A 24,993-nucleotide genomic window follows, 5' to 3' on the forward strand; every position below is an offset into this window, starting at 1 on the left:
CCATCTCCCTTTGGGAGGCTTTTAAGGTAGTTCTTAGGGGGGAGGCCCTCTCCTTTATCTCCCATGCCCGGAGGCGCGAGGGGGAGGAGGTAACCCGGGTGGAGGCCGAAATTACTGAACTAGAGGGTGACCTGGGGAGCGGGGTGACGGATGCCACATTGCATGTTCTACACCTCAAGCAGGCGGCCTATAGGGCCCTCGTCACGGAGGCGGCCAGGGGCCTCAGTAGAGAGCAACAGGGGCGACTGTATGATGTGGGTGATAAGGCTGGTAAATTGATAGCGTGGTTGGATAAAAAGGAGAGAGCGAGTCGTGTGGTTCCGTTGATCGAGAGGATGGATGGTGTATGTGTCACCGAGCCGGACGCCATTGTCTCCTGCTTCGCGGATTATTTCCGCGAGGTATATTCCCCGGTTTCTCCCTGCTCGGAGGAGGATTCCCATGCCCTGCTTCGGGACATCGCGCTGCCCTCCCTTTCGGTGGAGGACAGGGATTCGCTGGACGCTCCTCCCACCTCGGACGAAATTGCCCTTGCTATCCGCTCGGTCGCATCTGGCAAGGCCATGGGCCCCAATGGCATTCCTATCGAGCTGTACAAGCTGCGACCGGATGTGCTGGCGCCCCACCTGCGCGCGATGTTCCTGGCGGCCTGCTCGCGGGGTTCCCTTCCGCCGGACCAGCGTCTGGCCACGATCGTGGTGATCCACAAGGAGGGGAGGCCCCGTGAGCGGGTCACATCCTATAGGCCTATCTCGCTCTTGAATGCGGAGCCCAAAATCCTCGCCAAGGTGCTGGCCAACCGGCTGGTCGGCGTGGTGGGCGACTTGGTCCACCAAGACCAGTCCGGCTTCATACCCCATCGTAACACGGCCCTTAATCTGCGACGCTTGCACGGGGTGCTCGCGCGTGTTCCGTTCGTGCGGGAACCGGCCATCTTGGCGTCCTTGGATGCCCCATGGCGTTTGATACGCTTGAGTGGCCATACATTTGGGCGATGCTGGCGAAGTTTGGCTTCGGACCGGGCTTCATCAGCTGGGTCAAATTGTTGTATTCCGGCCCATTGGCGCAGGTGGTGGTGAATGGACGAGTTTCGGCCCCATTCGCACTGGGACGGGGTACGCGACAGGGCTGCCCCCTGTCGCCTCTCCTGTTTGCACTGGCCCTGGAGCCCCTGGCGGAGTGGCTGCGGTGGCACCCTTCCATCCGTGGTCTCCGTTGGACCCCCGAGCATGAGGTCCGTGTGTCCCTCTACGCTGATGATATCCTTCTATATCTTGCCTCCCCGCGTAAATCACTGATCGTCCTAGTTGATGTCTTGCGCTCATTCGGTCGCAACTCAGGCCTCGTCATCAACTGGGCGAAATCCTGTGTATATGTGCTTGCCGGGGAGGCTCCGGTCCTACCACGGGACTGTCCGATCCAGATCGCCTCCCAGGGGTTTCGGTACCTGGGTATATATATTACTCTGGACCCGGAGGCCCGCTACGAGCGGAATTTGCTGCCCCCCCTCCAGCGCTTGAAGGAGGACGTGGTGCGTTGGCGGCGTCTGCCGCTTTCGCCGCTTGGCCGAGCGGCCTTGTTTAAAATGATGTCGTTGCCGCGCTTTCTGTACGCTCTCCAGAACACTATGGATTTGGTCCCGGCGCGCTACTTCCGAGAGGTGGAGAGTTTGCAGCGTCGCCTGTTCTGGGACGGGAGGCCACGTATCGCCTTGGCTAAATTGACGCTCCCGTGGTACGATGGGGGGGTTGCCCTCCCGGATATTAAACGGTATTACTGGGCCTCCCAGCTAGCTGCGATTAATCATGGCCTTTACGGGCCCGCCCTGAACCCGGCATTTGAAATGGACAAGATGCTCCTGCCCGGTGGCGACTACAATCGGGCGCTTTACTCTGGCGCGCCGGACCCTCGCCTGACGGGACCGACGCATGTCATAGTGCGTGTATGGCACGCGGCTAACGCAGCTATGGGGTGGAAGGACCGTTTGACCCGGGCGTCACCGCTATATGCATCGGCGAGGTTGGGCTCCTTGTGGACCTCGAAGGGCTTCGAGAAATGGGACACGATCGGCATCAGCACAGTGGGAGATCTCTGGACGAGGGGGGGATTCAAAACTTTCGAGATGCTGCAGACGGAGTTTCAGTTGCAAGGCAGTGAGTACTTCCGGTACTTACAAGTCCGCCACGCGCTGGGCTCCGTCTTCCCGGATGTCGCGTCCATTCCGGAGTCTTCCCCCCTGGAGGACAGAGTGCTGGATGGCCATGTCCCAGACAGCACGATCTCCCTCATATACAAAAAACTGATTAACGACCGATCGGGCCTGCTGACTGGCCTCCGCGAGGCCTGGGTTGCCGATGGGCTGGAATTGGACGACGAGGACTGGATGTCCGCGGTGGCTTCTCCGAAGGAGGTGGCCATCCCGGCTCGCCTTCGCTTCGTCCAGCTTAAGATCCTCCACCGGGTCTATGTGACGGGGCCAAGGCTTCTACGTATGGGCCTAGCTGAGGATGGACTGTGTAAGCGTGGCTGTGGTGCTTTGGCAACTTTCTTGCATATTCTGTGGGAATGCCCAAAGGTGGAGCGATTCTGGCGTGGTGTGCATGAGGTCCTGCGAGTGGTTACGCGTGTCGTGCTGTTGCCTGAAGCGAGGAGATGCTTGCTGAATGTGTGGGAGCCAACTGACTACTCGGTTCCGCAGACACGGTGGGTGACTCTGGGATACATGATCGCTAAGCGTGACATTGCTCAATTGTGGGGATCCCAGAGGCCTCCGGCGGTGTCGGCCTGGAAAGAACACATGGATTGGTGTATGTTTCGTGAAAAGGTGGTGTATGTTGCGAGGGGTAAGCCTGGGGCGTGGGTGAAAATCTGGGGCCCCTGGAACGCCTATCGCGGGGGTATTTGCGAGCCGCCGCTGCTGCCGGCTGCTTCACCAGCTCCGTCCCCCTAGCCGACCCCCTCCCCCAGCCATGGGCACGTGGTTCCCCAGTCCCTGATCTGTTCTCATTCCCCTCTTCAGAGTTTGGCGATTGGTTGGGGTCCCCCACTTAAGGAGCGCGTGCTGTCACTTGGGATTGCGGGTTGCCTTGCGGGTGTGGTTGTTTTTGTGTTGTTGTGTTTTGACAAAAGGAAACCGTATTGTTGGTTCGGAGTTATGTGGCCTGCACTACTGATATCTCCTGATTTACTCTTTTCGCACCGCCAAGAGATTTTTCTGTATGTATGTCATATGCTACTGCTACTCTAGCGGCCGGCCAGAAGGTTGTAGGCCCATACTTGTAACTATTTGAGATTGTAATAAACGGTTTAAAAAAAAAAAAAAAAAAAAAAGATTCTACGGAATGGGTGGTAGGAGGGAATACTACGCAGAGAAGGATTTGCAAACATGGAAGGGGATCCTCACAAGGTTCGGGGAGGTCGAAGATGTCTCTGCAAACGATGGGCAGGAATTGGGCGGTTAGATTATACTGGCAGCCTTGGGAAGTGGTGCACTATTTTTGGGGAGGATTAACAGGTGGTTTTTCCTATTGTAATGTTCTGCACACAGTGGTCCCTTTGTGTGGAATTACTGCTGTTTTACGACCTATCTGGAATGATGGCTAAACTGTTCCAATTTATTAATGGTACAGTGTATTGTAATGTATTGAATGATGTAATAAAATAAATACATTCTTGGGGGGGGGGGGGGAAAGTTATGTTGGATATTTGCCTTTAGCTCCCCAATGCAGTCAGACCATATTTTGACCCAGTAAATTAGCGCAAACCAGTACTGCTCCATAATTGTCATGACTCTGCACTTAAAGAAGCTCAATACATATGGAATCTCAGACGTGGAGCAGTCACTGCAATATTTTTACAGAAAAATCAGAGTCCATATCTAGTCATAGGCCCTGCATTGGATTGATGAGCATGGGATGTTGGAATCATTACTTTAAAAAAATGAATCCATGCACACACATATTAGCCACATCATGTTTACCTCTTCCACTTGGCTTTCAAGGCCAAACTAAAATTTAAAAAACTCCACACTTCCATAGTATCCCTTGATTATTTCCTTTTATTGGTGAAGGGAATTGTTCTATATAAAGATTACAGTGGCACTTTGAGAGGTGGTGTGTACAGTTGATGTACTCATTGCAACAGGGGGCAAATGATACATTGGTGATACATTGGTCATTCTATGCTCTGCCTGTCTCTGAGCTGCTCATTGAAAAGTATGTTCTCCAGCTCCCCAGTGTTTGGTGACCTGTGGGATCAGAAAGATCAAAACTCAAGAGTTGTACAATACACTGGACTCAAGTGCACAACAATCCCTATTGTGCATTTCACTCTCTCTCTCTCTCTCTCTCTCTCTCTCTCTCTCTCTCTCTCACTCTCTCTCTCTCTCTCACTCTCACTCTCACTCTCACTCTCACTCTCACTCTCACTCTCACTCTCTCACTCTCTCACTCTCTCACTCTCTCACTCTCTCACTCTCTCACTCTCTCACTCTCTCACTCTCACACTCTCACACTCTCACACTCTCACACTCTCACACTCTCACACTCTCACACTCTCACACTCTCACACTCTCTCTCTCTCACTCTCTCTCTCTCCAAAAGGCAACATGAAATATATATATCCTCATAAAGCAGATCATTCATCACATGGCTCCACCTTCAGCAGACCTGGGGTTTCACACTCCCTGTACAACATGGAAAAACCCTAGGAAGCTATCACTTGACTTCACACTCTATACCCCCATCTGCAGCAAACCTGGACATCGCATTTCACCATATATCCCCACCCACACCAGATGAGGCATAATGCTTTCCATATTTTCTTTCTCTGCAGGGAAACAACCTGCGAGCAGTCGGAGCTGAAGCTTTAGGGAAACTCCTGCGTCAAAACAAATCCATTCAGAGGTAAACATTCTGTTAGTAGTAGAAGGTATCAGATGGTGGTAGGGGGGTAAGGTCGGGAGCGTGTTTTCAGAATTAAGAGTTTCACTAAAGATGGCCCAGCTCACTCATCATGATCTGCCACTCTTTTGTCCATATGGTTGTGTAACTAATTATAATCCCATTAAGAACTGAAAGACAGACATGTCTTATTAATGAAAAATGAATGTGGTGACTGTCAATCATGCATCTTTGAAAGAGCACAGTGTGTTTTAGGGGAGCCAATGAAATATCATTCTCATAAAGAGCCAAGCATGTGTGAAGAAAACAACATTTTGTTTAGCTTTTGTTCACTGTTCAATATGCGAGCTTGCTAAGTGCCCACATTTAACATGTGTATGCCTTTGTGAGCAGTGTGTGTTCTTGAGTGTGATAGGCGCCCTATTCATTGATTTCAAAACTCTGTACAGTGTTTTGAATGTTACACACTCTGCTAGGTTCCCATACATTGTGTATTTCATGTGTTACATGTGTCTCCCTGCTGTGTGTGTTAAGTCAGTGAGAAGCACAACCTGCTGAGTGTGCTAAGTATTCCAGTCGAACAAGATAGCTATTTTTGGTAATGCTCTTTCTGGTGGATACTCTATCCAGCCGCAGATTCCACATCCTGAAATATTCCCCCAGGCGTCAGACTGGATCCCGAAAACTCAGAAGCAGTACTCCTGGGTGTCAGTAGATGTCATTTGGCGGTTCCGCACCAACTTTCTTCTGCTGCCATGCAGGCATGCTGACGTCAGTTGCGCCCTTAGATATAGAACCCATTGGCAAATTGGCTTGACCAGTGTGCAGATCTCTAGAGTGCGACCTTTCTAAATGGAAAATAGTCCATTCCAAAGAACGGGGAGATGGGAAATCTGCGATTAAAAAGAGTAATTGAAAAAGCATTATCGTAGATAAGTAACTTGTTCCTCTGATTGATACTTCGAACTGCAGATTCCCCACCTTGTGAATAGAAAGCAATACCTCCTCAAGGTGAACAGTCTGTGGATTGGCTCTGACCAAAAAGTCCTGCAGAACCGATGGGCAAAATCCGACTTAATAATAGACTTGATAATAGAGATTACTAGCTGCAGATTCCTCACCTTTTGTATATTTCGTAGGCATCAAGATGGATCCAAAAACTTTTCACCAGTACCTCTCCATGCCATTAGATAGTGCCATGCGGCTCTGAAATGATGCCATTGTAGTCTAGCAATTACATGCACAGCCCATATATGCCCACATGCGCTCTGGCATCAGGTCCTTTCTTTCCTCGCCACCAGACCCAGATCCAGAGCTATCTTTCTTCTCTTTGAGACCTACATTGATCAAACATTTCCTTTTCTGTGTGCAAGGGACCTGGCACCTTCCGAAACAACATATTGTAAGCCCTGTAAGGATTATCGCAAACAAATGTCTTTGACACATCCTCATGTGATTTGCCTGTGCTGCCTGGGGTCGAGCTGCGACCCCAGGCCTGCATTGACTATGTGTCGATGAACCTGAAGGCCATATGAAACCGCGAGGCTCTACATCGCTGAGTACCAGATGACTCTGTGACTGGTCCAAGTCAAAAGTTCCTTTCCGGCCCGTTTAAGTTCCAGTTCTTGCAGGGGTTGTTCCTTGGGGCAGTGTTCGTCTCAAAGTTGTTGTGTAAGTCAAATTAAAAACACAAGAAAACTAAGCAGGACTCTGTCCCTTCCTGCCATTCACACCTCTCTAAGAAGGCACGGGGCGGCGCCACAAATCTTGATCTCGCTCCCAAAGTCATTTGACTGGAGCCGGTCCCTCTACTTGTTCTGGCACGGCCTGAGTTTCCAGGGCCGTCTGCCACTCATAAACAGAACAAAGAGTTCCGTGAGGCCATGCTCTGACTCTTTGGATCCTTGCTGCCATCCTCTGGTGTGCCTGCGGGCCCCATGGAGCTGAGAGGTTCTCCACCTGGATTACTGCCGGCTGGTTGGCCCTCAACACGAGCTGGACCCACTGATCCCAAAACGGGTGCCACCACAAGTTCCAGTACCAACTCCACCTCTGGCTACCCGGTCCACCCCGGTCCCTGGTACTTCGACTCGTAGCGACTCCATCAGCCGCCGTAGAGACCTTGCTTCCTCAACCTTGATGTGCCTTTTTAAAGACCCACGCAGATTGAGTTGGCTGTCAACTCACCTAAGGAACTGTTTTCGGTGATTAATAAACTTGCTACACCCAATAAAACTGGCAGGAGGGTCAATCCGAAATTCTGCAATGATATTGCTGCCACTTTTAAATCTAAGGTTCTAGAAATCTTTAAAGCCTTTAAGGATGGTCCCGACCCCGACTCTCTGTCACACTCTTGTGGCTCAGACTTATCTAATCACACTTTATTTGCTTTTTCCCCAGTTTCCACGGAAGAAGTAGGAAAACACTTAAATAAATCTAAGTCAGGGTCACCTCGGGACCCATGCCCACCGACATTTCTTAAAGGACTGGTAGACCTTGTGAGCCCAGGGCTTACAGAAATTTTTAATTTGATGTTCGCCTCAGGTACTTTTCCGACTAGCTGGAAGGAGACATCCATTCTGCCTTTATTAAAAAAACCTACACTAGATGCCACTAATCCTGTCACTACATTCTCCAGAATCCTTTGGGGCTATTTGCTAGTATGACGAGCGGTGTGCGACCCACTTCGCATTTTAGATGCCACTAATCCCACTAACTACTGACCTATTGCCAGACTGCCTTTGCCTGCGAAAATAGTGGACAAAATTATGAATTCCCAATTGTCGCAATTTATCAACGCTTACAGTCTGCTGGATCATTCCCAGTTCGGTTTCCGCAAAGATCACAGCACGGAGACCGCACTTATTAAAGCAACAGAGGAGATCAGAGCAGTGATGGATGGAGGAGGCGTGGCGGATCTCGTGCTTCTCGATCTGTCCGCCACTTTTGATACGGTTGATCATTCCCTCTTGCAAAGGTGTCTGGTGAAGTTGGGAGTAGGGGAAGCGGCTTGGGCACTTCTGGCTTCCTTTTTAACAGATCGAAAATCCACCGTATCTATTTAACTCAGCCCCCTATGTTCTACCTTGTGGTGTCCCTCAGGGTAGCTCGTTGAGCCCCTCATTGTTTAACATCTACGTCTCCGAACTTGCCCCACTTATCCGGGAATTTGGGTTTAGCCTGACCACATATGCCGATGATACCCAGATCGTGGTAGCTGCACATAAACTTCAAAACTCTCCTGCTCCGCAGTTTCGAAGCTGCATGAGTACTATCAACAAATGGATGACAGCACACTGCCTTAAACTCAATTCCGATAAAACAGAGTTTTTGACTTTCGGCAGTCTGCAGCCCTCCTGGAGTAATTTGTGGTGGCCAGCGGAGATGGGTTTCCCACCAATGCCAGTGGCAAAAGTAAAAAACTTGGGTGTGCTGATTGACAACAGACTAATGCCATGGTCTCTGCTTCATACTTCCTTATAAACAAAATAAGGAAGATATTTCCGTACATCCCAGATAACACCAGGAAAACAGTAGTTTCTTCCCTCATTCAATCCAAATTAGACTACTGCAATGGGCTATATCTTAATGCCCAGAAGCAGTGTCTGAAGAAACTTCAGATGATTCAGAATTCGGCAGCACGTCTATTGCTTGACATTCCCAGACACAGTCCAGTTTCCAATGAAATTCGCAATTTGCACTGGCTCCCGGTGCCCTAGCGTAATGAATTCAAGACCTTGTGCATTGTTTATAAAGCCTTGCACCACTTGGGCCCATCATTTCTGCAGAATCTTTTCGCATGGTATCAACCGACCAGACACCTCCGGTCGATGGGGGCAAGATTATTGTTGGTATATAGAATTCGTACGGCTCATTGGGGAGGCCGTAGCTTTCATTATGGCGCATCGAAACTGTGGAACGCCCTTCCTTTTCAACTTAGGAATGTCAGTTCTCTGAAAGCAAATTAAAAACCTGGCTTTTCCAGTACTAGGTGCTAGCTTGCGGCTTGTTTTTCCTAGCGCCAAGACACCTCTGGGTAGCTGTGCGCTTTTATAAATCTCATTAACATAACATAACATAACACACACCCTGCATTCCTTGTTTGGCACGGATTTGGACAATGACAATGATGCACATGATGAGACAGTTAACATGTGGCTCATGACGTTGATATCAACCCTGAGTTGGAGCTCTTCTCCACACCCTGGTCCTGCCACTGAGGAGAGAGCTTCTTCCGCCTTGGTGATGCATAAGGCTGACAAAGTCCTTGAACTTTAGCTCCCCGAATCAGAGGTCAATATCAATGTTCGTATGGAAGCCCTTCAGCCTAGAGCTGAGCCCCTCTTACCTTTTAACAAGGCCTTTACAAATACTTTGCTAAGGACATCGGTCAACCGACAGATTGCACTAATTCTCAGCACTGCACCGGGTAACCTGGCATTTTTATTTCAGCAGCCCTCCCCTGAAAGGTGTCTGCAAGCAAGACCAACACGTTCACGTTTACTCCTCCCAATAGGGAGTCATCATGAGTGGAAACATATGAGAAAAGAGTCCTTTCATCCAACTGCCTGGAGCTTCGATCTGTAAATGCCTGCTGCCTCCTGCGGCGCTATTGCCACACCTTTTGGGATTCAGCGACTCAAGTGTTTCCACGTGTCCCAGAGGATCTCTGATCTGCACTCTCCTAGGCATATAGGCCGGTCGTGACGCAGCCAAGTTCACAATCTGTTGTGGCTTAGAAACCACCTATTCCATTGGATGGGCCATTGGCATCAGTGTTGCCATTCGCCACCATGATTGACTGCGATTCATCCTTTTTAGGTCTCGCCTGAGCCAGCGCTGTAGCGCTGCTCTCGCGAGAGCTTTTGTAAAAGGGGGATTTGGAAGTGCAAACCAGTGCTTTCAGGCCGCCAACTACAGTGCATGTGCGCTGGGCCCGCGCACCATTTGGCAGCCTGCGTGATCATTTTGCGGCCGCTTTGATGTTCTCAGTGAGCCGCGCGGCCACTGAGAACATCAAAGCGGCCGCAAAATGATTACTTTCACTTTTGCGGCCGCACGGCCGCTTTGATGTTTGATCGCGATCACTTTCACTTTCGCGGCCGGACGGCCACTTGTTCTAATGTAAACCCGTTTCGTTCTTTACGTACTTCTCGCTCCCCGTCTTTATTTCTCATCTTTAACCCCTCGCGTTTTCCACTCTCAGACGTTTCTTCTACTTAGCCTAATATTCGCCTCTGTGACTCTTCTGTCACTCCCATCTGTTTCTCTCTCGCGGTCAGTTTCTCCCCGTCATTCTTTTTTTCCTTGATTTCCACGCACTCCTTCCATCATGTTTCTACTCCACGCCTTTCCTTATCTTATCCTTATCGTAAGGTTAGGTTTCTACACCTTTCCATATTTTTATCTTACCCTCAGCATCCTTCTTTTTACTCATGTTGTCCACACATTTTCTCTTTGTTTCGGTCTATAACTTTCCTTCTCCGCCGTCATACGCTCCTGTCTTCCCATCTTTCTACGCCCGTCTCTTTCACGTTCAGATATAATACCGAGATTCCCAATCAACCGGGTAATGTTATTGTTTCGTAAACTGTTCCCGAAGACCCCCCGCCTCTTTTCTACCACATATATCGCTTTCTCCCTACCTCTGGCCATTCCTTTTCTTTTCCTCCTCTCAGGCCTCTCCTCTGTTGCAGGTGGCTCTGCATTTCCCCACAGAAGGCTGTGACACTTGCAGCGACACGTGCACTCTGACTGCAGTGCAGACGAGGAAACATAATCCTTTCATTTAAAACAAAAAACAATACAGTTTCGCTATGTTTTGAGCATGCCCACGTGCCGACCATTGTCACAAACAGAAGCGCCTTCTTGCTGGTTGGTCCACACATCGTTTTCATTAATTATTGTCACCCATCAGAGGCGTCATGACGCACAATAACACTGCACTAATGGCTGCATTGTGTGCAAAACGGAAATGATCAGGTTCCTGCCTCGAAAGATTTGTTGGAAGCTCATCTCTTTATTGTCCAGACTGTCAGAACACAAAAAGGGTTAGCAGGGCAATATACAATTATATCCCAGGCAATGCTTATTAGAGGTTATTGACTCTCTAATTAATATCACAATGCACAGGCCTAGGGGGTGAGCCAGCACTCAACTCCAGCCCACTCATTACCTTTCCCACATTACTGGTGATCAGAAGCACGAGGCTGCAGGTCACACATTGCAACACTAGATTACAACATTGTACTCGTGTGTTATGAAATCAGATGCGAAATCAAGGGTTTTCATCCTTGGAAGGATGTCATTAATCACTCTGTTATCTCGCGGGAGTTCAGATGTGGTTGTCAGTGACTGCTGTCACATATGCCTCACATTTAGGGATTTCCAAAGCGGCTAGCGGATATCTGTAGGCAACAGAATCTCTGCAACCCCTTATGTATTGGGGTGGCAGCCAAAGCAAACATTTTATCCAACATAGCGCCACTTTATTGCTAAATAGAATGCTTCGTTGCTCCTCAGCTCGGTTAGCGCTATGCCAGTTCAAACACATATATATCTTTCGGAGATTTTCTCGGAGAGAGTGTATGTTTCTTAAAACAAGATGATTTTGTGGGATTTCTGCTGGTTGTCCAATGTCCTGGAGAGGGGCTTGTAAATCTGCCCCATGGAGTTTATGTGGCACACACGACTGCGCATTTTGTGAGTGACATTGAGAATCAGTGAGTTGCAAAAGAGCACAGGATCGTGTGCCCACGCTAAGACTCCAAGCCATTTTACCCGCTCATTACAGAACTACTAACATGGGCAGCTCGAAGGATATTTTTTTTAGAGCATGCCACTCGCATATCAGGTTTAGATCCCCCTCACTCACCCGCTCCTCAAACTCCCTTACTGCACGGTAGATTTCCCTGGTAGAACAGACAACAGGCGCCACTGAGCTTTTAAAAAAAAATAGCCTTTCGTCTTGGTTAATGAGGGCATTCGCAAGTGTTACAAATACTGTAAATACAGGCGCCAGGACAGAAACAATACCAGGCATCCTTACGGATGCAATTTGCAAAACAGGTTCTGGTTCTGCTTTTAAACACACATTTGATTCGCAGATTGGAGGGTTTTAAGAACGAAATACATGCAGAGAAAAATTTAGGGACTTTAATACACGCACGAATAACTTTTTAGTAAGTTTGTCTTGGGACACTCCCGACAGCCCTCGTGTTTTACGTTTACATGCTCCATCCACTCTCGAGAAGCACAAGGAGAGCATGGCAACTCCCTGGGCTTATTTGCACCTGCCTTGCCAGCCGCACTAGCCCTACCGTTCCTTACGTGGCTTCGGCTGCGGTACCCCATACTCCCAGCCAATCCAACCCCCACATGACACCCAGCAGTTTCGTAGTTGAGGCCCACCACCCCGCAGTCATTGTCAATGTGCTACCCAGTTCACCGCCACACTCCTTCCACCCCCCCCACCCCCCACTTTCCTTTGTAGGCCGACGTGCCGATCCCCTTCAGCATATCCTTAGCTGGATCCAAGGATTCTTGCTGGGTTGGCAGGGCATAGCCTCAGTTAGGTAGGTCCTGCAGATTGTTTGGTGAGGTTATGCTCTACCCTTCATTTTCTCGCTGCTGCACCTTCACTGCCCCACCAACAACTAATGGAGGACCATCTCTTCATTTTGCAGCAGGAAATGCAAGCCCTTTTAGCCAGAGCTATTGAGAGGGTTCCTGTGCCAGAAGTAGGATGTGGTTGTTTTTCCCTTCGCTTTCTAATGTCCAAGACGGGCACAGGTCTTTGTCCACTTTGAGACCTGCATCCTTTCAATGCTTTCCCCTGGAAGGCCCAAGTCCTGTCTGCCCTCGACCTTGGAGACTGGTAGTGGTATTGAACCTGCAGGACGCTTATTTCCATATACCCATCCTGCTGGCCCATCAATGCTACCTGTGGTTCATGGTGGGACAGGAACATTTCCTGTAGGCTGTGCTCCCCTTTGATCCCACCAGTGCCCCATAGATGCTCATGAAAGTGATTGCGGTGGTGGTAGCACACCTTCTGAGTTCAGGTTGACAGTCTTGTCCTACCAAGACGATTGGCTGTTGAAGATGGGCTCGCCACAGGCAGTCACCAACCCCCTCAACACTTTGGCGTACCTCCTGTCATCTTTGGGGTACTCTGTCAACATGCCAAATTCACACTGGACTATTTCTCAGACACTCCCCTTCATCTAAGCCATTCTGGACACAGCTTGGTTTTGTGTCTTTTCCTTAGGAAGAGAGTCCAGGCCGTTCAGACTATAATAGCAAGCTTTCAGTGGTGACTGATGTATCGCTTCTGGATTGGGGTGGCCATCTGGGAGAGGTGGAGATCAGAGACCTGGTGTAAGGATTTGAGAGACACCAGTGGACTGGACACCTCCCCAGATATTACCTTGGTCGCCCCTCCTACCATAGCTATGGAGGAGGAAGCCTCATTTGCTGTGGTATTGAGGAGGACAGCTGAGGTCCTGGACCTTCAGGTGTCCTCCTTGGCTGTCAAGGCTAACGTCTTGATGGAGGTTCTGCAGACCGGAGTCACCCCTTCCAAACTGTTTCTCCCATTTAATGAAGTCCTCACAGCATCCTACTCCGGGCCTGATCCAAGGCGTGCACAGGGGCTCTGAAGAGGACAATTGTCTGCCACCATCGCCCCGCCCCAGAAGATCCCAACTTCCTCACCATACACACCACCCTGGAGAGCTTGGTGGTCCAAACCTCAACTTCTGGAATAAATCCTGGCACATTCCCTGCCACTCCACCTAACAGGAGTCCAGGAGGCTGGATAACTTGGTAAAGAACCAGCCTGGCACTTCGGTCGGTGAACACCCCGTGCCTTTTTAGCTGATACTCCCATTCACTCTGGGACTCAGTTGCACAGTTGCTACCTATGGTCTTGGAGGAAACCCGAACCATACTCTCCCAAGCTATTGCTGACAAGAGGGACACAACTAAGTTCACCATACACTGTGTGCTGGATACAACCAACTCACTAGGCATAGCGGTTTCATCGTTCGGCGCTGAGGTTGAGAACCACTGGCTTTTCGGAGGATGTCTGGCCTCGCCCATGGACTTGCCTTTTGATGGTTCCGTCTCTTTAAAACATGGCGAAATCAGTGCTTTTGTTCTTCAAGGACAGCAAAGCTACTGTCAGGTCCTTGGGCTTTTCTGTTGCCCCTCACCAACCCCAGTCTGCCTTTCATTCCTTTTGTGTGCACGAAAGGGGCTTCCAGCAGCATCTCTACCCGCCCAGCCACCATGGCATATAAGCTTCCCAGCCCCTGCGTGGCCGAGGATGCGGTACCCACAAACCTCGAGGGTCCGGTAACCAGAGGTCAGACCAGTCCACCATCCCCCAGCAGCTGCAGCCTCTAAGCTGCTTTAATTTGCCCTCCGATCAGCATGGGCATTCAGTCGGAGGCATGATACGCTATCACCTGCACCACTGGAGATTGATATCATCTGACCGCTGGGTTCTCCAGATTGTCCGAAGGGGCTACTCCCTTCCCCTTATGACTACAGCATCTGTCATGACACCCACTTGAGACAGGCTGATGGAGGACCATATCGCCTAACTCCACCAGGAAGTGGCGGATCTCTTGGCCAAGGGAGCTATATAGAGGGTGCCGGCATCAGAAGTAGGATGTGGATTATATTCCCACTACTTTCTGGTGCCCAAGAAGGACGGAGGCCTTCATCTCATCCTATCCTAGACCTCTCAATTTCTTCCTGAAAAGGGAGAAATTCAAAAAGCTCACGCCCGCTGAAGTCCTGTCTGCCCTGGACCTGCGAGACTGGATGGTAGCATTGGACTTGCAGGATGCATACTTCCACATCCCTGTCCTGCCTGCCCACAAACGTTACATGCGGTTCACAGTAGGCCACAAGCACTTTTAGTTTACTGTGCTCCCCTTTGGCCTTACCAGTGCCCCTCAGGTTTTCATCAAGGTGATGGCGGTGGTTGTAGCCAATCTGCAGAGATCAGGTGTGCCAATCTTCCCCTATCTCCTGAAGCTGCTGAAGGTGGGCTCACCCCCAAGCTGTCATCTCCCACCTCCAGACTACGGTAGACCTCCTGAATTCTCTGGGGTTCACCATTAACATGCCAAAGTCACACCTGACCCCTTCTCAGGCGCTTCCCTTCATCAGAGATGTTCTGGACACAGTGCATTTTCAGGCTTCTTCTCTCGAACAGAGACTTCAGGATATTTAGGCTATGATACTGATATTTCAACCTCTATCCTGGATTTTGGTGAGACTGACTGCGGCTGCTGGGGTTCATGGCTTCCTGCATCCTGCTTGTGACACATTCCTGTTGGCGTATGCAGGTTCTGCAATGGGACCTCAAGTTCCAGTGGGCTCAGCATCAGGGGAATATCTCTGACATGGTCAAGATCTCAGAGGGCACTGCAAAGGTCCTGAAATGATGGTTAACAAATTGGGTCAGCGGCAGACCCTTCTCCTTTCCCCAACCAGATCGGATAGCAGCCGTGATATGGCAGCTAAGCATGGTGGGGCGGGAGGGGGGGATAATTCGACACAATAGAATAGGATTTATTTATTAATTTAATTTTCCCTATACCATAGTCTGCTGACTCCTTCCCCGCCCCCTCCACCCCACTTACCTGCACAAACTGCCGCTGTCTGATAGTAGTGACAGATGCGTTACTCCTGGGTTAGGACATCCATCTGGGAGAGGTTGAGATCAGCGGCCCCTGGTCTACGGTGGAATCTGGGCTCCAGGTCAATCTGTTGAAGCTCTGAGCAATCCGACTGGCATTGAAAACCTTTCTACGCTCCATCAAGGGAATTGTAGTGCAGGAGTTCCCAGACAACACCACCACCCTGTGGTACTGCCACAAACAGGCCGGGGTGAGGTCGTGGATCCTTTGTCAAGAAGCCCTACTTCTCTGGCCATGGCTAGAATGTCAGAGCATTTCCCTGGTGGTTCAACACCTGGCAGGATCTCTACATGCCAGAGCACACAAACGTAGCCAAAAATGCCTAGCGGGTCCATCCGGAGGTGGTGTAAGGTCTCTTTTAGCATTGGGGAGAGCTTTGGTTTTATATGTTTACCAGTGCTAAGAATGCGCAATGTCTGCAGTTTTGCGAGCTGATGTTTTCAAGGCGTCTCTCGCATGGTGGCGCTTTTTGTCTCAAGTGGAGCTTCAGCATCTAGCATGCCTTTCTGCCCACACTATTTTTGCCCAGAGCTCTCAACAAGATCAGGAAAGAACTGGTCCAAGTCATCCTTATGGCTCTCAACTGGGCTCAGAGAGTCTGGTTTCCTGAGCTATTCAGCATGGCCATCAGTCTTTCAATCAGGCTGCCCCTTCGGTAGGATCTTCTGTCATAGTAGCAGGGCATGGTTCTCCACCCAAGCCTGTCGACGCTCTGCCTTCATGTGTGGTGATTGAATGGTGACAGTTGACTGCTTCCGACATTCTGTCTGAAGTCTGTAATGTTATCTTGGTAGCTCGGCATCCCTCCACCGAGACTGAATTATGTGGCCGTTAGAGCAAGTTTGTGGCATGGTGTTTAGCCAACCAGGTTGACCCTTTATCTGCATCCCTTTCCCAAGTTCTTTTGTTTATCCTTATCCTCGCCCAGCTGGTTTCTGCATACACAGTGAACGGTTATTTAGTTGCCATCTCTGCCTTCTTGCAGCTGCCAGGTGACCAATCTCTCTTCAAGTCCCTCTTCCTGCATGGTTGCCCCCACTCTTTGCTGAACTGCTGATGTGTTTTGACTGAGTGTGCCCTGGGCTCCTGCCGATCAAGTACCCAGGGCCTATGTTCGTTCCCTAAAACTGCATTGAAAACAAAACCCAATTAGCATCTCTGGCCACAGGTCAGCCCCTGGTAAATGGTACCACAGGTACCCAGGGCACTGTGACCAGGGAAGGCCTCTTAGGGCTTCAGCACTTATTGTGCCACCTATGCACCTTTACACTCGCACACTGCCTTTGCAGGCTGCGTGTCTTGGTGCAGAACAAAGTAAAGAGTCGACAATGCACACATCCCTGTGTGCCATGCCTACAACCCACTGCCCTGGCATAGATCAGTCACCCCTCTAGCTGGGTGCCCTATACCAGTGGTGAGGGTACAGGTGCATGAGCCCTGTACCCCTACAGTGTGTAAGGGGCACATGCATCAATGTAGGCAATTGCAATTCCATCATTGCGATTATTAAGGAATCGTAATTATGGAATCGCAATTGCCTATGCATGTAGGTTTCACTAAAATATTAGCGATTACTACATATGCCTTAGTTGCGAATTGCAAATTGTGATTCGCAATTAAGGAATAGCTTCCCATTCATTCCTATGGGTCTAGAGGCCTATAGAAATAAATGGGAATTGCATGCGCAATTTGCGAGTACCAACTAGGTACTCGCAAATTGTGCATGCAATTTCAAGGGGGCCAAAAGGCCACCATGATGCACCCCTGAAATTGGCATGTGATCACATGTTGCGCACACACATGCCTCAAGGACATGTGTGCGCAACATGGCACTTTTGAAAAATGCACTTTTGTGCATTTTTCAAAGTTTTCGCAAATTACCACCAACTTGAAATTGATGGTAATTTGCGATTCCAAATTGCGAAATCGCTATTTTGAAGTGCATCATGCATTGCATTTAGGGAATCACAATTTGCGATTCCCTAAATGCATTCGCAATTTAGGTAATCGCAAAATTTGCGATTACCTAAATTGCAAAATTGCATTTGGGTTGATGTATCCCAAATGCTAAAATACCGGTCGTAAAACCCTTTGCGACAGGTATTTTCAATAATGCTTGTGCCCCTAAGTCCATTCTTAGACATTGCAAGTTCAGTGCTGCCATTAGGATTATATGGTGCTGGGAGTTGTATACATGAACTCCACAGCACCATAATGGCTACACTGAAAACTGAGAAGTTTGGTATCCGATGCCAGTGTGGGATTTATTGATAAATGCACACAGAGGGCATCTTAGAGATGCCCCCTGAAAAACAACCTACCACTAGTGTCCAGGCTCAGTGGCTGCTTTCATCCTGGGACGAGGTTATGTTATGTTATGTTAAATTGATTTATTATGCGCACAGCTACTCCAGCCAAGGAGCGTCCCGGCGCAAAGACAAGGAGGAACACAACCCAACAGAAACGGGGACACCTAAGATAGACAACTAAAACAGAAAAGTCTTGATGGCTCTCCGGAAAGAAAGCAGATCGTCTAACTGACGGATTTCAACTGGGAGGGTGTTCCAAATTAGTGCAGCTTTCACGCTGAAGGAACGACCCCCCATCCGACAGAGTCTAAATCTAGGGACCACAGCAAGGGCCTGGCCCTGAGATCGGAGGCTACGAGTGGGGACATAGAAAGAAATAAGATTGGACAGGATTTCAGGGCCTATACCTCTTAATATCTTAAAAGTCAAGCAAAGGACCTTGAAAAGAATACGCTTCCTTACAGGGAGCCAATGCAAAGAGCGAAGGACATTCGCCACCGGGCAAAATCTGGGTAGGCCAACAATGGCTCTGGCCGCAGCATTTTGAACCCGCTGTAGGCGCGTTAACTCAGCCTGATTAGCCCCAGCCAGAAGAGAGCTAGCGTAGTCCAGGCGAGAGATGATAGTAGCCTGGACTACAAGCTGTCTGGTAGGGGCATCAAAGTATTTAAGGACTGGTCTAAGACCTCTTAATAGACCAAAACAACAGGCTGCCGTTTTTTTAGTATGTCCTATAAAGGTAAGGCCAGCGTCCAACCAGACCCCAAGATTTTTCACCTCCGAGGTGCCAAGCTTCTTCCCCCAGGATGGGCAGGATGCACAAGGGGGGAAGCTTCAAAGGCTTGCCGACTTTGTGTGCTTCCCCAGGCCACTTGCTGCTTTCAGCAACTGGTCCCCACTGGCTCTGACCCCCACTTTGGGTGGGAGAACCAGCGGGAAAAACAAGTGAGGAAAAGGGTGTGCCCACCTCTGCCAACTCCACCCCTCAGGTGGGGGAGGCGAGGTGAAGCACAGCTCTCAGTCCCTGCCATCTTGCAGATGGTGGGACCCAGCCAACTAGGGAAAGGCTTATGCCCCACCTCCCACTGGAGGGTGGCACAATAGGGGGTGTACCCACCCCAGAGAAGGGACCCATTAGTCCCAACCTTTTACCTACCTTTAATGCCCCTAAATCTAGTATTTAGGGGCACCCCTGAACCTTGCTTCCTCAGACAAGAAACCAGTAGAAGAAAAGAAGGACCGAACAGCCGTGCCAAAGCTAACAAGAGTTGGACGTCACCTGACTTGGCCCCAACCCTACCGGCCTGTCCCCACCTCGAACTTGCTCCAGCGACAGTGTGTCATGCAGCCAGCAACCTCGAGAAACCCGGAGGACCTGCCTGCCTTCCATTCCAAAGACTCTGTCTCCCGTGAGCACCGGGTATGTTCATCAACAAACTCCAGCTCCGCAAGGATCCGAGGGTCTGCACCCGATGCCCACGGCCTGAGTTCGAGTGGCCCAACACCAAGAGGAGGTCTCACCAGAAATCCTGACCCGAGATCCGGTGATCCCTGACCTGCCTCAAGCCGACGCTTGCAGCCTCAAACCGGAAGGTCCCCCCAACCCTGACCAGGAGCTGGTAAGAAGATCCGACCCTAAAAGGCACCCCTTCACCCTACGCCCCACGACCTTGCACGGCCCAACTGACGGTGCCAAACCAACCTCCAGCATCCCAACTTACCTCTCCAACTGTTGTTTGCACCCTGAAGACCTTCGTCCCCGAGCCTGCAGTGTGTTTGCAAACCGGTGACTCCCCATTGAAAGCTACAGGGCATCCGACGCCAAAGGTGCTGGTTTTTGTGCTGGCTTGAACGCCCATTTACCCTGAGCTTAAGTCTAGGAGCTTTGCTCCTACAACCCAGTGGCCTGCTCGTCAGCAGCCACCAACCGGAGGCCCCCTATCCCCCTCTGGATAGCATTGGGCCTCAGCACTCTGCACCCGGCCACCCTAGTGCCGCTAAAGGTGTAACAAGAGTGCATCCTTGACTCTGGGGAACCCCTGAGTGTAACCCCAGAATACCAACTCTCACAACAAAGTACTAACTCGCTAAACAATAACACTATTTTCCTTCATAGGATAACATTACCTGTTTTTCAATGAAAAGTTTTTAAGTGTGGAGTTGGAGAATCTATGAAAACCTTTTAAAATTGTACTAAATAACAAAAACGCTTTTACTCACCTGTTTAGAGGAAATGTCCCAGTGCAGTTTCCAGGTATACTGTACTGTGTAAGAAAAGTAATCTGCAAAGTAATCTACTGGTCATTTTACTAAAAAGCCTGTACAAAGTATATGTACTAAATTTCCAGAGCATTTTATTTTCAGTAACAATACTGTAATCAAAACAAAGTGCATATACAATTGCAATCCAAACTGTGATACAACTCCATTACTACTGTAAAGTATTTATTGCTTACATGTGCCAGGCTTTCTTGGTTCTAGAATATAAAATAACTAAAAGAATATTTTTTTTATACAAAAACAATTGGTCTGAAGTGGTCTTTGAGTGTGTGAATTCATTTGCTGACTGAGTGGGTACAGCAAATGCTTAACACTGCCCTCTGCTAAAGCCTTACTGCTCAACCACACTACCACAAATAGCGAGTGAGGTGCTATCTACTTTACCTCTGCCTACATTTTGGGTTCCACTGGACTCTGTGCACACTGTACCTCACTTTGGTATAGTATATACAGAGCCAGCGTCCTACCTATTATAAATAGATTCCTTAAAGATTTACAACAGTTATTTCCTGCTGATCCCTATTTCATACCTCAATGAGACCTTAACTTGGTTCTTACTTTTGTAATGTGTGCTTCCTTTGAGCTGCTTCCTATCTGCCCTCTTGGTCTTCTCACTATCAAGACGGCATTTCTGCTGGCAATTATATCTGCCCAGAGGGTTTGTGAACTGCAGGTGCTGTCATCCCAGCCTCCGTACGTCTCTTTCTTCCCAGAAAAATGTGGTCCTTCAGACCCTAGCATCCTTCTTGCCAAAGGTGGCTATCCGTTCCGTGTAGGCCAGTCCATCACTTTGCCTACTTTCTGCCGTTTGATCATCCCTCTAAGAAAGAGGAGAGACTCCACCGACTGGACCCAAAAAGAGTGTAGTCATTATACCTTGACCGCACAAAACCGTTCCAGGTGGAAGATCAACAGAAACTAACCATCTCCCAATGGATTGTACTCTGCATTAAGATCTGTTATGCATCGGCCAAGAAGCAACTCCCAGAGGGTTTGCATGCTCATTCCACCAGAGCAGACTGCAATCATTGCTTTAGCATGCAGAGTTCCGGTCCTGGACATCTGCCAGACAGCAACTTGGGCCTCACTGCATATGCTTACCAAGCACTGTTGCCTGGACAGTAAGGTCCGTCAGAACGGGCACTTTGCCAATTCGGTCATGCAGGACTCCCTAGTATAAATCAAGCTTGCAGACCCACCTCCGGAGAAGTATTGCTTGGGTATCTATTATAAGCTAAGGAGTCTGCTGCTAGAGGTCTCTATCAGATGAACAAGTTACTTACCTTCGATAACGCTTTATCTGGTAGAGACTCTATCAAGCCACAGATTCCTTACCGACCCACCCATCCTTCCCGCTCTGCAAACCGATTTATAGGTACATGGCTGCTCCCTTTTTAGGGCCCTAGTTCCACACACCAGTGATCAGTTTTCTTCGTGGGTCCACCCTCCTATCTTGGATAGACGCAAAACGAAACTGACGTCAGCGCAATGGAGTTGCACTTATATAGGCACTACGCGCGTCACTTCTGGTGCGGACAATGCCAACGATGCCACACGGAGCTGAACTATGCCATCTACCACACGCAGGAGTACTGCTCATGAAAAACTTCCAGATCCATTCTGACGCCTGGGTAAAATTCTAAGGCAAGGAATCTGGTTAGATATAGTCTACCAGATATGGCTTTACCGAAGGTAAGTAACTTGTTCTATAACACACTTGGGGAGATTTACTAACTTTTCAGGCAAAGTTGCTACACAACGTTGCATTAAAGACCGTGCAGAACAGTGCTATATTTATAAATAAATTGTGTGTTTTTACCCTTTCCCTGCGCTGGCACACTTTAGGCTGCTTTGCACCATGCACCCATCCTTGCACCATAGTTCAGTAGTGTAGGCATTTGGTTGTATGCAAGTGGGACCATTCCAGTACAGAAAATATTCTTTAATACTTTTCCCACTTTGTGTGTATGTTGTACAGTACAGCTCATATGAAAAGTTGATAAATGTGGTGACTTTTTAAAGTTGCTCCACTCCTACGCCTGCCTCGAGGAGGCATACGTTTTTGGGCACAAAGCCAGTCTACCAGTTATAGTAATTATACATTTGAGGCGCACCAATGGATGGTTGCATGTGAACTCCTATGTGCCACCCATAGTATGCCCCCTTGAATTCAGAGTAGTGCATTGTGCTACTTTGAGTTACTTTAGGCAGTTTTCCAACACAAATCATAATTTGCATTGGAAAGTAAATTTGGAAACCATTCGTTGAGTTTGAATTTCTTTTGTGGCGCACATCTGGCTCAAAATGCCAGTAAATCTAGGCCTAAATCTCTTTGTATATGTTGTGACAGCCTACATTATACTGTCTATAATACAACTTTTACATATTGACTTGCATTTTCACAGTGCTTTTAGTCACAAGATTGGACCTCGTAGCACTAAAAATACTCTTCCCTGTGCTCAAGTTCACCAACCAGAATTCAGGATTGGGACAAGTTGCACACACAGACATCTGCAGTGATCACATTAATACTGAGCTTTCCCACCAATTAGTTTAACACAGTTCCCATACGTTTGTATGCATTTTAACCTGTGGCTGAACTGCAAAGTACTTTGTAAGGGGCTGTCAGTGAGGCCCATCTCCAGCCCAGTCCAGCACACATCAGCTGAAGAATTGTGTGTGTCCTGGAAGCTGTATCAGCCTAGACTAAAACACTAAATGTATTGGAGGATGTCGGGCTGAACCCCATTTAGTCAAGTGGGTATTGTGCACCTGGTGTACGAAACCATGTATTCCCATTGTTGTGTGTGGGTAGGGGGCCATGACTCATGAGAGGCATGTGTGTTTTAAGCCCGTTTCAGTGAATGTAGTTGTAATGTGCACTGTCACATTTGGTGTGTGCTGTGCAGTATGTGATAGGTGCCCGGTGTGGTGAGTGACGCATAGGCACTTTGTGTTGCGTGTGTATGATAGGTGTTATGTGCAGTGTTTGCTTAGAACACTGAGCAAGGTGACTGTTTGGTGTGGAACAAGTGTGTTTATGATAGAGGCCCAACATAGTGGGCTATCTCCTAAACTCTTGTGCCTATGTCCTCTTTGTCTCATAGACTTACCCTGGAGTGGAATAACTTAGGAATGTGGGAGGATGGCTTTTCCCTCTTCTGTGAAGGTCTTGGATCCAATCACTCCCTGCAGCAGCTGGACCTCCGCAATAATCAAATCAACCACCAAGGGTCTGGAGAGCTTGCTGTAGCTCTAAACCGCAATTCAAGCCTGCAGGAGCTGGGTAAGGAACGGGAGAGAAACCGCTGACTGTTACTTTCAGTGTTGTTTTGATCCTCTGCACACATGTGGGAGCTTGTTTAGAAAAGGTACACGTGTAGAAGTGGTGGCACAGTATCTTTGAAACTAATGTTGATATGGAAATACCACTATCTGCATATGCAAGCCAAAGATGTGAATGGGGTGATTTTCAGTGCAAACCGTGTATGTTGGAGCTGGGTAAGAACAGGGAATGAGCTGTGGTTGATGTACAATCAGCTAGTGATTCAAGTCTGCAGCATCTGAGTATGGTGTGGGCCAGGCTGGGCATGCTGGGATAGTTCATCAGAGACTGATTAGATTGTCAGTGTAGTGCAGGCCTGATGCTGCTAGGTAGGAGAGGGGAAGGAGCTGAGGAGAGAGTACAGTGTTTCTGGTGTTGAACAGAAATATGGATTTGCTATTAAGTCACCCCAAAAGATTACACAGTATATGGGAGAAACATTGGACCTCTAAAGGGCTACAGCCAAGCTGAAGGCCAGGAAATATACTCCTATTCACAAGATGTCACTTCCAGCTCCATCAAACTACAGTACCGAGGAGAAACACTGTTAAATTACAGGAATAGAATGTTCGAGGCATGTGTGCTGTAGATACACATGCTTTGCATACTCCTGCCATCTAGTGTTGGGTCTGGATGTTTGCAAGTGCTTTTCTTAGAAGAAGTCTTTCGAGTCACTTGGTAAGGTGACTCCTCCTTTTGGTGATAGTGCGCATGGGTATCGACTCCATTGTTGGATTGTTTTTTTCCGCCATTGCGCTCTTGTTCGAAACCGTTCTTCGGGTTCCCATCGGTGCGCAATCCACTTTACCCTCAATGATATTGTTTCGTACGTGTTTCCTACTTCTCCGCGTATTGCTTCGATCAACGAATCCTTCATTGTCGATCGAAAACTTCGTGGGTGGCCTCTGGGTCTGACCGAGCCGGTCCAGTCTTCTAGTGAAACAGCGTTTACATCACATGCACTACAACGCAGGCGATTACAACACGGTTGTTACAAGGACCGCGTTGTTACAATGCAAGCCATTAAATTGCAAGTTGTTTCTACGACTTGTTGTAGGGGGCGCGCTAAACTAAGGAATGGTATAATTTACTATTCCAACACCTTCCCTATTGTTGCGCACGCTGGAGTTGGAATAGTTAATTATTCTATTCCTAAGTCCAGCGCGCCCCCTACAGCAAGTCGTAGAAAGGACTGGCGATGTAATGGCTTGCGTTGTAACAACACGGTCTTTGTAACAAACGCGTTGTAATCGCATGCGTTGTAGTGCATGCGATGTAACATCGCATATTCGGTCTTCTGTTGATGGAACGGACTCCATTTAAATTCTGCCCTGGGTGCCACGCTAAGTACCCTCACACCGACTAGCATAAAGTGTGTAACTTGTGCTTGTCTCCGAAGCACAAAGAAGATGACTGCGACACTTGCAAATCGTTTTGGTCCAAAAAGACTCTTAGAGATCGAC

At 48.8% G+C, this 24,993-nt stretch overlaps 1 protein-coding gene across 1 annotated transcript in view; it reads left to right on the forward strand.

The window, feature by feature from the left end:
- Positions 1-24,993, forward strand: part of LRRC45 (leucine rich repeat containing 45) — a 416,324-nt gene that overhangs the window by 72,570 nt on the left and 318,761 nt on the right. Inside the window, exons 4-5 of the mRNA XM_085617558.1 lie at positions 4,834-4,904; positions 23,313-23,491. Coding sequence (XP_085473684.1) covers positions 4,834-4,904; positions 23,313-23,491 — 250 coding nt within the window. The remainder of the gene's footprint in view (positions 1-4,833; positions 4,905-23,312; positions 23,492-24,993) is intronic.

Source organism: Triturus cristatus, chromosome 7 (genome assembly GCF_964204655.1).
Source record: "Triturus cristatus chromosome 7, aTriCri1.1, whole genome shotgun sequence".
Lineage (NCBI taxonomy): Eukaryota > Metazoa > Chordata > Amphibia > Caudata > Salamandridae > Triturus > Triturus cristatus.